The sequence below is a fragment of the Trachemys scripta genome, chromosome 2 (assembly GCF_013100865.1).
Source record: "Trachemys scripta elegans isolate TJP31775 chromosome 2, CAS_Tse_1.0, whole genome shotgun sequence".
Classification (NCBI taxonomy): domain Eukaryota; kingdom Metazoa; phylum Chordata; order Testudines; family Emydidae; genus Trachemys; species Trachemys scripta.
The window spans coordinates 154,885,515-154,899,857 of NC_048299.1; the positions used below are offsets into that span (position 1 = coordinate 154,885,515).

At 47.7% G+C, this 14,343-nt stretch overlaps 1 protein-coding gene across 1 annotated transcript; it reads left to right on the plus strand.

The window, feature by feature from the left end:
* The first annotated feature begins 490 nt into the window (after positions 1 to 490).
* PLPBP (pyridoxal phosphate binding protein) lies at positions 491 to 13,773 on the plus strand. The gene is made up of 8 exons (XM_034761955.1): positions 491 to 618; positions 2,768 to 2,875; positions 3,931 to 3,966; positions 4,739 to 4,814; positions 7,306 to 7,440; positions 8,614 to 8,756; positions 11,058 to 11,156; positions 12,034 to 13,773. The coding sequence occupies exons 1-8, from the start codon at positions 520 to 522 to the stop codon at positions 12,160 to 12,162; spliced, it is 825 nt and encodes a 274-aa protein (XP_034617846.1). The 5' UTR covers positions 491 to 519; the 3' UTR covers positions 12,163 to 13,773.
* Positions 13,774 to 14,343: the final 570 nt, after the last annotated feature.

Consider the following 14,343-nt stretch of genomic DNA (forward strand, 5'->3'; position numbering starts at 1 on the left):
AGAATATGTGTCTTGTTAATTAGTATTGTCAATGTACTTAAAGGGAATTGATGATGCCTCTCTACAAATACTAGCTTTCTTGTTATAGTTAATGGCATCACAGGGATAATTAATGGCAATTAGTTATCCAATACTAGTATTACACCTATTGCATCATGCTCATTAATGGTTGTTGTTTGATGTGGGTGCTTGTAAGCGCTTGGCCCTGCCCACAGCTGACTGTAGTCCATGCAATGCACCCGCTGCACGACACGCACACAGCACCCCTGGAGTGGGCCAGCACGGCTTTGCAGGGTGCATGGGCACTGCCTAGCAGGCTGCCACTCCTGGGAGGTGCTTAGCCCTTCACTGTGGCCTACCTTACCAAAATGGCCGCTGCGCGCGGCCAGTTTCAGGGCGCAGCCTCGCTTCCGCGGCCCCACCTCCCACAGCGATTGGCCGGATGGGTTGGAGGGCGCGCGCCGATTGGCTGAGTGGAGGGGGACGGAAGTCGGGCCGGGGGCGGCTGCCCGGCGGGGGATGTGGTGGAGAGCAGGGATGGCAGCGGGCGAAGGGCTGGGCCGGGCGCTCCGGGCGGTAACGGAGCGGATGCAGCAGGCGGTGGCCAGGCGGCCCCAGGTGAGAGGGGCAGGGCCCCGCTTGATGCACACCCCTGCTCGCTGGGCCCCCAGCACGGGGCGGCAGGGCCTCTCCCCCCAGCCACCCCCCTGCTGGGGCCCCCTAACATTGGGGAACAAGCTGCCCCACCCTAGCAGGACCCCCAGCCCCATGGGCCCCCCAGCACGGGGCGGCAGGGCCTCTCCCCCCAGCCACCCCCCTGCTGGGGCCCCCTAACATTGGGGAACAAACCGCCCCAACCTAGCAGGACCCCCAGCCCCATGGGCCCCCCAGCACCGGGGGGCAGGGCCTCTCCCCCCTGCTGGGACCCCCTAACACTGGGGAACAAGCCCCCCCAACCCCCTAATACTGGGGAATAAGTCCCCCCTGCCCCCACCCCAGGGGGTCCCCCCACAACTGGGGAGCAGGGCCTCTCCCCCCTCAGCACCCCCACCTGCTGGGGCCCTGTAACACTGGGGAACAAGCCCCCTCAGCACTGGGAGCAGGGCCTCTTCCCACCCGCTGGCTCCGTGTGGTAGGGTGAGTTTCTGGGGGGAGGCTGGTGGGAGGTGGGTGCTAAGGAGTGAATGGGTGGATTGGGTTGGCCTAGCCTAGGAGGTGTTTGGGGCTGGCTGGCTAGTTGGGAGGGAGGGGTTATTGGGGAAGGAGTGTGTAAGGTGGGGAGGGTGAAAGAGAGTCAGTAGGTGGCTGCAGAATGTCTCTCCCTGAGCTGGCTGGGTTTTCTCTTCCCTTCCCCTCAGTTGAAATGATTGGTCTGGCTTTTATCATTCCCCCAAATCCTAGGTCGTGCATATGGGGGTCTCATGCACCTAATCAGAGCGTGCCAGCTGCTTTAGGGGCTGCTGTCCTCCTTCCATCCCCAAGATATGCTCCCCATTACCTTCTGAAAATCTCCCACCCCTGTCAGCACTGGGCTACTAATCGGCTCTCTCTGTCTCCTGCTTCTAAAAGCATGGGCGACAGAAGGGATTATCCCAGCCCACGTATTTTTTGTGTTGTATCTAATGGAAGGAAAAATCAGGGCATTTTTTGCCTTCCCTGAGGGATTCTGGTAGCGTAACTAATCTAAGCACCCAATACATTTCTCCCAGCTGTCATCTTCCGTCCAGCTCTGGCTGCTTGAGTGGCATAACGTGGAGCTTGAAAGAAGGCCCTACTTTTTCTATACTGGGGATTTCTCACTCTCCTGAAGTACATGCTCCATTGGGCAGGAAGAGGTCAAGAAATGTTTGTAGGGAATTAGCTGTAAAAAATGTGTGTCAAAAGTTTCTGTAAGGTCACACCACTGGGGAAACAACATTGTGTTGGGAAGTTAACAAACATAGTAACTGACATGTTGAACATGATTTTGTACTTAATGTGGACAAGGACAGATGTGGTTAATGACACGCTAACTGGTTGTAGCTAACCTTAGGAGCAGACTAGGGTTAACCATTTAACCCTAGGCTGGTTTTTGAAAAAACGTCCTTGTCTACATGAGGTGCAAAGTCACATTAAACACTAAGTTAACGCATCTTCTAACATGATGCTTTTTCTCAGTGTAGAGGTGGCCAAATTATCAGTTAAGATTACTGGACCTCATATACATGGGGAGCTGTTTCTGACTGAGTCCATCTGTGAATGCTTTTCTTCCAGATTAGTTTATTCCACGTTGGAATAAGAGCAGTTGGAATAAAAGCAGCCCCATGGAGTTAATCAGGAATAGTTACTCTGCTTTAAATTCATACCCTACCTTATTCTGTATATCTTTCAGGTATAGATAAGCCCTTAGAGCATCTCGCCAGCATGGCTCTTATGACCCCAAGCAGAAGAGATCCTCATCAAGACAGTTATTGAGTTCTTCCCCTTAGTGGCATATTGTGGCACCTCCTGCACTACAGAGCAGGCTGGTCTAGAATACAGGCTTTTGGAGAGAGAAGGGGCTCTTTTAAGTAGCCTGCCATGAGGATAACTCTTATTCCACTAGATCTGGAATAGCCCTCTCAACTGAGATTTGGTTCTGGTAGTTGTAGAATCAAAGAATAATAGAATATCAGGGTTGGAAGGGACCTCAGGAGGTCATCTAGGCCAACCCCCTGCTCAAAGCAGGACTAATCCCCAACTAAGTCAATTCATGCCACTGACTTCTCATAACTGCTTCCTTTGACAGGGTCTCCCTGCTGTACAGCCTCGACTCGTGGCTGTGAGTAAAACCAAACCTGCAGACATGGTTATAGAGGCCTACAATCAAGGGCAACGCAGTTTTGGAGAAAACTATGTAAGTGCCCCCACCTTTCTCCCGTTATTTCATAGGCTTTAAGGCCAGAAGGGACTGTTGGGATTTAGTCCGGCATACTGCATGGTACAGGCCATAGAATTTCACCCACTGAAATCCTGCATCTGGCCCAAGAAGTTGATCTTGAACTACAGCATGCCTTTTAGAAACTGCCTGACAAGCATTCGCTCTTTAGTGGTGAACCCTTAAGCTTTAGCCCTTGGGTGACTAGTAAAAGCGGACTCCACTTTGAATCCACAGTTAGGTTTTCTTTTGTGGGCTGGAGCATTTTTCTTTATTTTAAGGTTGTTTAACCACCACTGTATGAATTCTTGTCTTCTAATTTCTTGACAAATGCTATAGTTCCATTCTAGACAGCAGGACATAACGGAAAGGGAAGTAACTGGGTATTTTATCCAGTAAGCCATAATTCTGGGCTGTGGTATTTCGTGGCTGGCTCCTTTGCTTACATCCTGCTCTCTTTTTGCAATTAAACCCCAGGCAGCAGGGTAAAGAAGGGAGAGCTATAAGCAGTGCGTGAAACTTTGATATTTCTGTACCAGATATCAGCACTTTTAGCTGACCTCCTGTACAGCAAGGATGCTAGCTTGTGGCCAGGTGTCTGTGTGTGTGTGGGGGGGAATCCAGATGTGCGTTCTTGGTAAAGTAGTGAGAGAGAGTGCCCTGTATCTGAATGCTGTTCAATGTGGCAATACAAGTAAAAGCGCACTACTCAACTTCAGTCGTCTTCTACCAAATGCCAGACTCTCAGCTGAGTGGTGCTTGTCCGTGTTATACTCCATGTAGCACCTTCTGCTTGTGATGCCAGTGTATTACATCCATGAGCATTACTGGGTGCTACAGAGGAGAGAGCAGTCCCCATCTCACCATCATCCCCATAGACACTCCATGGAAAGTCCATAGTTGTGTATTTGCTGGTACAGTTGTATGGTGTGTCCCAGGAATGCGGGTTGTGGCACAGTACCTCTGCTCTTCCAGCAGAAAATGGAGAAGTGCCTGACATAGTTTTAACGAGAGGATGTCTTTAATTCACTCAGGTTCAAGAGTTGCTAGAAAAGGCATCAGACTCCAAAGTAAGTTTACTTTTTTTTTTATATATATAGTCTTCTTTTCACTCCCAAAGTATCTTTACAATTAGGCAGACATTCCGTCTATGTTTTAAGGAATCAAGGTGGAGGCTGAAGGAGGATGGGACATCCTTAGCTTCAGGCCTGTTTATCGGAACTCTTAAAGCTCCTGTCTATGAGCGCAGTTAGTCGTGAGGCTTGCGTGTGGACCCTGCATTGCCAATAGTGCAGTGTCTCTCAAACTTTTTTTACTGGTGACCCCTTTCATATAGCAAGACTTTGAGTGCGACCCCCACCCCCTTATAAATTAAAAACACTTTTTAAATATAATTAACACCATTATAAATGCTGGAGGCAAAGCGGGGTTTGGGGTGGAGGCTGACAGCTTGAGACCCCCCCCATGTAATAACCTCATAACCCTCTGTGGGGTCCCGACCCCCAGTTTGAGAACTCCTGCAATAGTGGTCTCTAAAACCTGAGAACAGCCTGTATCTCCTGTGGCAAAGACCAGTGATAATGACCTGCTTTTGAAAAACCACATTGTTTTACGGTTAGTTTTTTGCCCACTCTTTGCATAACATTCTGTTCCCTTAGTCCTCTCCACAGGAACCAATCTCACTTGTACCAGAAGCACTGTCTGAGCCAAACTTCCCTCAGTAAATTACAGAAAGAGGTGCCTGGCGATTTTTTCCCCCTAGACACAAACAGCCCCACATGCTTTTTGGTTAGTGAAAAAATTGCAGTTCAAACCTGATTAACTCTTTCTCTCTGTTCTCAGATTCTGTCTTCGTGTCCAGAGATTAAATGGCATTTTATAGGCCATCTGCAGAGGAATAATGTCAACAAACTGATTGGTAAACTTAATTTAATTTCTTTAAGCTCAGTATCCCGGGGCAACAAATTCTTCCTATGTCATAACTTGCTTGATTAACCCATTAGTGCAGCTGATTACAGGCCGCGAAAGCATGGTCCTGGCTTCATGTTTTACTTTTACTTTTGTCTGCTGTTATCCCCTGCCATAGTCCACTGCTGGCTGGAGGCAATTCAAAATAGCTCTGTGATACCTTTGCTGCACAGAGAGCTGGGAGCCCCTTAGTTGGGAGAATATGACTTGGTGTCTCTGATATTTGCCTCTGACTGAAAGAGAGAACTGCTTTTGTGTTCATGAATTTTCATATACACTAAAATAAAACGCAGCCTGTGGGACTCATTTCCACAAGACATCAAAGACCAAGAGCCTAGCAGGACTAAAAAAGACTAGACAAGTGCATGGATAATGGGACTATTCTGAGATTTCAAGGTAAAACTTTCAAAAGTGCCTAAATGAGGCCTTGGCTACACTAGACAGTGTTGGCTGGTATAGCTATACAGCAAACCCGCCTAGTGTAGATGCGGTTTATATGTACCGATGGGTGGTTCTTCTGATATATCTGTTATCCAGCAAAATAAGCTGTGGCTATGTCCACGCTACAAAGATAAGTTGACCTATGATAAGTCGACCTTACTGCCACTGGAGTAATTACTGTGGTGGCTGCTGTCCATGTTACCGTCCTGACTGAAGAGGGGCAGTGTGGGGGGGATGAGAGCTCCAGGGCTCTCAGCTCCACACCAGGAACCCAGCTGCCCCTGGGGCTTGTCGCCTTCCAGCTCCCAGCCAGCAGTGGGGGTGGGGGGCCAGCTACCCGGGGCTTCTCGCCTCCGGTGGGGAGATCCGCATCCGGAGTTTGGCCGGCTGCCGTGCTCCCGGAAGACAGGAGGAGTGGGGAGCTTAGCTGGCAGCCCAAGCGGGGAGCCTGGGTGGCAGTCTGGCTTGGAGTGGAGACCCGGCAGCAGCCCAGCTTTGAGCTGGCTTTCTTGTCAATTTCATGGCTCCAGTGGAGCATGAAATTGACAAGAATGACAGCCAACAGCCCCTGTAAGACTGCATTGTCCTAACTACACCAACATAAGCCCTACCCCTCTTATTGAGGTGGTTTTATTATGTCCACATAGCAGGGGAGTTACGTCGGCGGGAGGAGCATTTCAGTGTGTATGCCTCCACTGTTTTCTCGACAAAACTCTGTAGTGTAGACAAGGCCTAGATCAGAAAACACACTCCTGTATTACTGCATCTACACTAGGGCTTTTGCGGACCCAACTCTAAGGGTTGTAAAACCTCTTGGGTATGTACCAACTTCTGTTGGGGGTGAGGAGGAAACTTCCTGGGGAGTAGAGACTCATACCTACTCACTGGAGGTTTGTTGCAGCTGACACTGGCTACTGTGGAAGACAGGATCCTGAACTGGGATGGGGCTATGGTCCAATCCCATCTGGCAATTCTTGGAATAGTATTTCATTGATCCAGTGATCAATGAATTTTTGTTGTTTACTTAGCTCTTCTACAGCCCAAGCTCTCTCTATGCTGGGTCACTGTGACCTCTTATAAGAATGGGGGAGATGATGTCGCACAACGGAGGGATATTTTGGTATGTGCCATTTGTAGCGAGTAGTCAAGCTGAACTGCCACATCTGCTAAATTGGCCTAACATAGTCTGTGTGTTCCATGGCAAATGCACAATGTAGCACACTGAACGTGCTGTGCAAAGTCTAAAGTCTGTCTTTGGTGTATGGCGCTAAAGAATGATTGAAGCCTCGTGGAAACCTGGTGACAAGATCATTCTGTTTCTGTATCTCTGTTACTGATGCCTGTCTGCATGTTTGTTCCTCTGCCCCTGCTGCTTCCCAGAGAGAGGCTTATGACTTCAAGTGGGGAGTAAACAGCAGGAGCAGATGATCCAAAGAACAGTCACCATGTTCCTCGTACAAATGACCTTGGTAACAAAGAGCAAGGCAAGAAAAATACAGTAAGCTCTGGGGGTGTAAATAGAACTTTAAGCTAACCGCTTCCCGCACTGCAGCTTTAAGGTTTTAGAAAGCACTGTGGCAGGTTAAATCCTCTTTCAATCCATTTCTTTCCTTAACAGAGATTTTCAACTATTTCATTTGGTTTGCAACCAAAATTTCTCTCTCCATCTCTGCCACTTACATTTGTACCATCAAGTTGGATGCCATTTTGCATTTAGCTCCTACAGTGCCGTACGTTCTCACTGTGCTGTACAAACACAGACTAATCCTCGCAGCCCTTGTGAGGGAGGGTGGTTCTGTTCATTTCGTTTTATGGATAGGGAACCTGAGATCCAGAGGTGAAAAGACTTGCCCAAGGCAAATGTATTGGATTCGGGATTGGGACTTGGGAGGTCCTGGCGACAGTTAACAAGAGGCTATTGCCAGTGGAGGCAGACGGTGTTCCAGCTACAGCTGTTTGTGCTTTTGAAGTGCCTTCAAATCTGCCTTATTTCTCCCTAGCTGTTCCCAATCTGTTTATGGTGGAAACGGTGGATTCTGTGAAACTGGCAGACAAAGTCAACAGCTCGTGGCAGAAAAAAGGCTCACCGCAGAGGTTAAAAATCATGGTGCAAGTTAAGACAAGTGGAGAAGATAGTAAGTGGTTGGACACTTGAGCTAATGACATTCATGTTCTGTTAGCACTGTTGATGGGTACAATATAGCTGGGTTAGACTAATGTGTGTATTTAAAGAGCTACTCTAGGTCTGAAATTAAATCTGCTTTCAGTGTTTTAAAATGGAGTATCTCTTTCCAGTCTGAATAGCTCAATTAAAAAACCTGCATTATCACTGAGAAATTGGGGAGGCGGGAAATCCGGCAGGAGAACAAGAAAAGCATGGCTTGGGTGTCCTTTGCTGGCATCACCAGAGCAGTTAATGCTGTTCCTCACATTGACCTGGCCTCAATTGTGCAGCAAACAAAATGTTTGTTTCAAATGCCATTGGAAACGTGGGGGCACAGGAGGGCAGCCTAGCTTGCCGAACAGAAATCAAGCAGGTATGTGACGAGACAGACACATGCATTTTTAGGCCAGGTCTCCACTTAAGTTTTTACCAGCATAGCTATAGTCCGCTGGGGAGCATTTTTTGTTTTGTTTTAACAAATCACCTACACGGGCAAAAGCCCTGGCATAGAGGCTATTATAGCAGCAAAAAGTGCTTTTGCCAGTTTGCCTTATTTCACTCACTGACCCAGAGTAAGCTATACTGAAAGGCAAGTGCTCTTTTCGTGGTATAATGGCATGTCTACACCGGGAGGGTTTGCCAGTGTAGTTATACCAGCAAAACTTAAGTGTAGACGAAGGCTCATATTTGAAAGCACAGAGGAAGTGTTGCAGAGAACAGAGTAAGCAAGGCACTGTCACCATCTCTTTCAAGGTTGATTTTCTTTTAACATCGATAGATTTTTTTTGTATTGCAGACCTTCTGGGTGTTGCTCCTTCATCAGGTGAAGCAAGTGGTCCAAGTGCCCAAGGTGGCAGCGCTAAGGAGAATGCATAGGAGACTTCTCAATGCTCTAAAACCTCTAGATCACCCCAGATGTTCCACAGCTCTTGAAGGGCTGCAAGTGGCTGTACCACTCTGTGCTCCGTTTGTGAGAGCCCCAGCGTCTAGTTTGATACTGCTGTAGGCCGTAGATTTTTAGTGGGCTAAATTACAACAAAGTGAAAACCATATCTAGGCAGCCTCTGGCTCTGAGCAGGGAACTCGATATGGAGTTTGGCATGTGTTGCTGTTTCACCATTGTGGTATATGCCTTCTTTTTCAGGTAAGCATGGTCTCCCACCTGGAGAAACAGTGGGAACAGTGGAGCATATAATCAAGGAGTGTCCAAGCCTGGAGTTTGTGGGTCTGATGACAATTGGCAGCTTTGGACATGACCTTAGTAAGGGACCAAATCCTGACTTCCAGGTAAGACTTACTTGGGGCCAAGTCTTTGGACTCACTGGAAATCAGTGGCAAGATTCCCATTACGTGGGACCACAGTTTAGCCCTTCTGACAGTAATCCTGTCTAGGGCTTGTGGAGGACAGAGCTAAATGTGTGCAGCGCTAAACAGACCACCACCCCCACGCTATTCATACAGCTCCCATGAACCCAAGTGACCGAGACTGTGCCATCTCTTCCGCAGTGAGGCAAGGAAGTGGGTACATAGCAGCAGGCTGAGAGAGGTGCAGCATCCAGTTACAGAACAGCCAGTTAAGGGCTACTGTTGCTTAGCTCTTCCAGTTGAAAAGGCTGACTGCAGAAAGGCCTGCTGGGAGATGCGTTCTTACAGTAGCGTGACTGTAAGCCAGTGCGACCAGCTCCCAGCCGTGGTGTCAGAACTCCCAACGGCAGCAGAATTTCAGTCCCTTTCTTCAGGGATGGGTTTAATTTTCAAAACCAGAACAGATCCCCAGGTCTGGGTGCATGGTGTCTCCTCGAGCCTCTTCCTTGGAGGGATTCTGCCTCTGCCCGGTGTATACAGGAGGTGTCTCCAGCAGAGTCTTCCACTTACCTGGTGGGGAAAGGACCTGAAAGGGGGCTCTCCCCAAGTCCCTGCAGGGGTCTCTTCTAACTGAGCTGCTTGCTGGCCTTTCATTTGAGGACCAGGTGATCTGCAGGCTATGCCTGATTCCTGGCCTAGGGCCTATTGCCTGGGCGATGCATGATTAGACACAGTTGTAGCTAAGCCCAGCTCCCTTAAAAGGCTGCCCCACCATGTGATCACAACCTTAATGCTGCAAAGATTTATAGTACGTCTATACTACAAGTGCTACAGTGACACAGCTGCAGTTACGCTGCTGTAGTGCAAACGCTGCAGCAACAGAGGGGGGTTTTCCATCACTGAAGTAAATCCACCCCTTCCAGAAGTGTGCATTTTTTCAAGCCTCTGAGTGACTTTGCGAAGTCGATCCAAGTTTTAGGTGTAGACCAGGCCTTGTCAGGATCAGGAAGAGGCTTCTGGATTGCATAGGTCACACCTTGTAACAGAACAAATAGTTTCCCTTTTCTGAGGCAGATAACCTCTCTAACAAACTCTCATTTAATTAAGATATAGAAAACATCTGTAACTGGCAGTAGCTACGCTTACCCAGTGTCACTTGTGTTTGGTAACTAATGAAGTGTTCTACAAACCTTTCCTGGGCATTGGAAGGAAGTGAATTGTCGATTGGTGTTTGTATTGTGGTAGTATCTAAAGATTTCTGTCAAGGATCAGCGCCTATCTGCGAGGCACTGTATTAGCCTGACACGGACGGTCCCTGCTCCAAAGAGCTTATGTTCAAAATATGACAGGCTCCAAATGAAAATAGTCTTCAACTTGCTCCAGTGTTCACTCCTTAATACTTGGCATTTCTAGAGCATTCTTGGTTTGCAGAGCATTTTGAAGACAATACCCTTAGTCCCCTCTGAGGTAGGTAAATCGTATTGTCCCCTATTCCATAAAGAGAAACTGAGTGACCTAGAGGTTAATGACTTGTTCGTGGCTGCAGAGGCCATTGGTATCAGCGCTGGGATGAGAATGTGGGAGTTCCTGATTCCTAGTTCTAAAACGCAGGTTAGGACAGTTTCACCTTGGAGGGAAGCTTTTCAGTCAGGGTATAAACCCCTGGCAACAGGATTTGGAAATGCTGATGCACCCTTATCCCTGGAGGTTCAAAGGTGACAATGTTGTCCAATTCAGGGACTTACAAGGAAGTATAACTTATAACAGCCTGGTCCTTTGCATAATCCCACCTGTCCTCTCCTGAGCTGTATCCAGGACATTCATAGGAGCCCATGTTGTGAAAATTGCTGAGGAAATGCACTGAATCGCCTAATCAGACAGATCTGCCTTCAGGCAAAGCTTCAACCACAACTTGCCTTTGTTGTTTTCTGCTTTGAGGGACCTGTGTCTGAGGCCAAGTAGCGTAAGGTCCCATTGCTGCTCTGAATTAGCAGGCCTGCTCCAGGCACACTGCTGTGACACTTGTATCCCTTGAGAGGATGTGAAGGCTTTTGTGTGTATTTTCACTAATGTGGCCTATAGATAAACTGCATTGTAAATTTCCAAAAGCTCACGAGGTAACTTAAAAACAGGAACGAGTCCTTGAGAACAGGGAGAATGGGAACTGCAGTCAGATGTCGGGAATCTCCAAAGAAGAGCCGAAAGCTTGTTCCAGGGCACTGTGAAAAGCATTCGGTGTAACTGTTGCGCAGTGTGTAATCTGCCCCTTGTTTCCTCTCTTAGGTGTTGATATCCTTGCGACAGGACGTATGCGAAAAGCTAAATATCCCCATTGAGAAAGTTGAGCTGAGTATGGGCATGTCCACAGACTATCAGCATGCAGTAAGTCTGGTTTCCTTTGGCCACCCCAGATCTAAGGTAGCAGTCATCCCACTGATACTACCTCCCTCTAGGGATAGTGATCAAACAGCCAGACCTTGCAGCCCATCCTGCACGGAGATTCTGAAGCTAAGTCTCATGAGGAGCACAGCTGATCTTAACTGTAAGCCTAGAACTGGGTCATCATTGATCTCTCTGTTTGATAGCTTCCCCCATTTGTCATGACCCTTCCCGGAGTAAGGCTTGCTCCAGTGACTTCCACATTAGTGTGACTTTGAGCACTAGTTCTAGTAAGGACACAACCTGTGTATCTAAGGTACCTACATGGACCCCATCCCTGGGGTGTCTGAGCTCTTCCCAATCGTTAATGTATTTCTCCTCACAACGCCCTTGTGCGGCAAGGCAGCGCTATTATCCCCATTGTACAGTGGAGCACAGAGACTAGGTGACTTTCCCAAGCTCTCCCAGGGCGTCTGTGGCAGAGCAAGGAATTGAATCCGACGTTCCCAAGTCCCAGGCTAGCACCCTAAACTCTGGGCCATCCTTCCTCTCTTCTTTTGTTCTAAAGCATGCAAGCACAGGGCTAGCAAACTCGGGTCTGTTCTGGGATCTGCTGTCAGCATGGGAATACGGCTAGCTTGTTTGCTAACTTGTTCCACTGGTGGATACCTCTTGCGCTATGGCTTACTACTGGAGTAAATGATCAAAAGGGCACTTTGAAGCCCAAATATAGAGCAGAGATTGCATGTGGGAATAGAGAAATTGTGCATTCTTGTGTGTCCTAGTGGTTAAGCCCCCAAGCTGGGTTACTGATGGGGCTAATGCTCTGTGGGACAGCCACAGTGTCTGAGGGCTGTCTTGTTCCCTCTTCTCTCTACAGATTGAGGTTGGATCCACAAACGTCCGGATTGGAAACATTATTTTTGGAGAGCGGGACTACTCCAACAAACCAGCCAACGCCAGTGACGCTAAAAGCAAAGTGGAGTCCTTGGCTGTGCAAGAGCACTAAATGGAAAGAGGAAAGATGCTCTAAACTACAGGACACCATGGAGACTTAACTATGCACTTTCACCTCCTTCTGTAGTGACAGCTTGTCATGCTAGCAAGGGGAAATACCTGGTAATAGACCAGAGGTCTCAGAACCTATAACGATTGTTGTATGAGAGTAGAAACTGGAATTTTTTTTTTTTTTTTTTTTAAACCCACCACCAACAAGAAAACTTGTGGTTGAAAATGACTTCAGTATCTTAGCTACTTTTAAGAACAATCACTTTTGGATAACTATATTGGATAAACTGATTAAGCACTAGAATTGAGTTATTAACAAGCAAGAGGCATCTCCAGCAGTCTGTGATTATATTTTTAATATGAGGCGTGGTTTACCTGACGGAGAACTAACTTCTGGTTAGCCAGTTTTAATTTTGTCAGAGGCATCTCTAAATACCCACTCATCTCGAGTGAGAAGGTATGTGGCTCAATAGCTACCGTATGCCTAGGTAGAAGTTACTTTGTAGACACACATCGATAACACTTAACAGTATTGACACTGAAGAGAATATATCCGTTCTAATAACGAACAGATGAGTGAATAAAGAACACAGTTGCTAGTGCAAGTCAATGGCACGCTGCTTTTGGCACATAAATTGGAAGGTGCGAGTGTGCTGGCTGACCAGAGGTTGTATTTGTCCTCTCCAGACTGGCATTGCTAACTCTTACCACTGGTGACATATCTCCTCCTGTCTTTGTAGGCGGCTTTTAAGCCTTTAATCTTTTCCCCTCGTAAAGTGTTGAGTTATTTACGTACTACCCGATAAGTCTGGTTGCAGTGTGCTCTACTGGCTAGAGCAGGGAACTGTGTGTCTCAGACTCCTGGCTCTGCCATTGGCTTGCTGTGTGATCTTAGGCAAGCCACTTAACCACTCTGTGCCTCAGTTTCCCCATCTGTCAAATGGGGATAATAATACTGACCTACCTCACATGGAGGATTGTGAGGCTTGCTTGTTTGTAATGTGTTTGAAACCCTCGGAGGAAAGGTGCTGCAGAAATGCGAAGTATTATTACCCCATTACGTCCAGATGTACATGAAATCAGTTGTATTGCCACTGCACAGATGCTGTAATATAGTTCCCAAATCTTTAAATTCACTTATTCATTGGCCCTGACCTCTGCTCTTTCTAAAAGTGAGAAGGGGGAAGCTCTTCCATCACAGTAGCTGTTTCATCCAGGCTTGCAGCACATAGTTTCACTGACAGTGTTTACAGCAGATCTGTTTTGTAACTCGCATTTTGACAGTCGGCTTCAGGGTCTTGTCTGTTGCAAGAATGAGGAGACCTTAGTCACCAGTAGCAATACCTGCTTTTCATGGCAAAAGGCTTCTCTCTGTGTGCGCGTGTTTGGTTAAATCAGCCGTGGGTTTTATCTTCTAAATGTAACTGAAAAGAACACACTCTTGAATCAGCCTGTCATGTTACATAGCTTCAACACTGCATGCAGTCTGAACGGCCCTCGTCAGAGCTGCAAAGGGTGGTGTTTGATCTAGTATGTTAATAAAACCGTTGTGAATTTGAATACCATCTGTGCCAATGACAAAGCTATTAAAGATGTTATTTTTATGTTCCAATGTTTTGGATGAACGCTGGGGGACAGCTGCTTGTTACATCTTGCATGGCAACTGGCCTGCATAACATGGGGCTGATGTTTACTGAGACTGGCTTGTCCTGGAGGAGGGGGCGGTTGCTTTGAAAGACCGCTGAAGCAAAGGGCCTGCCTGCCTGCCTGCCTAAGAGGAAGGGCTTCTTGATCAGAGGGGAAAAAAAACGAAGGCTGAGACTGTAGAGCAGCCCAAATGAGGTGAGTAGTTCTCTCACTGTGCCTCTGGGTGGCACTGTCCCCAAATCTGTAGAGCTGGTTTAAGAGGGATATTAGTACCTTTTGGCTGTGGGGTACAGATACATCCATCATAATCCTAGGCTAACATGGCTAGCCAGAGGTATGGAAGTGTTTGTGCTCTCTAGCCACGAGGTGGGCTGGGACAGAGCAGGAAATACCCGAGCAAGGAACAGGCCTTAAGCAGAAGCAAGGGAAACAGAGAAGAAATGATAGAGAGCATTAGCCAATGATTCCCCACCCGGACTCCAAAAAATAAAAAGGAAGGTGGCAGAATGGCTATCACTACCGATTGTGTTGGCTC

What these genes read in the sequence shown, in the direction of transcription:
- PLPBP (XM_034761955.1), top strand. Translation starts at nt 520, where the DNA reads ATGTGGTGGAGAGCAGGGATGGCAGCGGGCGAAGGGCTGGGCCGGGCG. An exon ending in GACCAAATCCTGACTTCCAG is followed by an intron (nt 8,757 to 11,057) that starts GTAAGACTTACT and finishes TTCCTCTCTTAG; the next exon opens with GTGTTGATATCCTTGCGACA. An exon ending in CCACAGACTATCAGCATGCA is followed by an intron (nt 11,157 to 12,033) that starts GTAAGTCTGGTT and finishes TTCTCTCTACAG; the next exon opens with ATTGAGGTTGGATCCACAAA.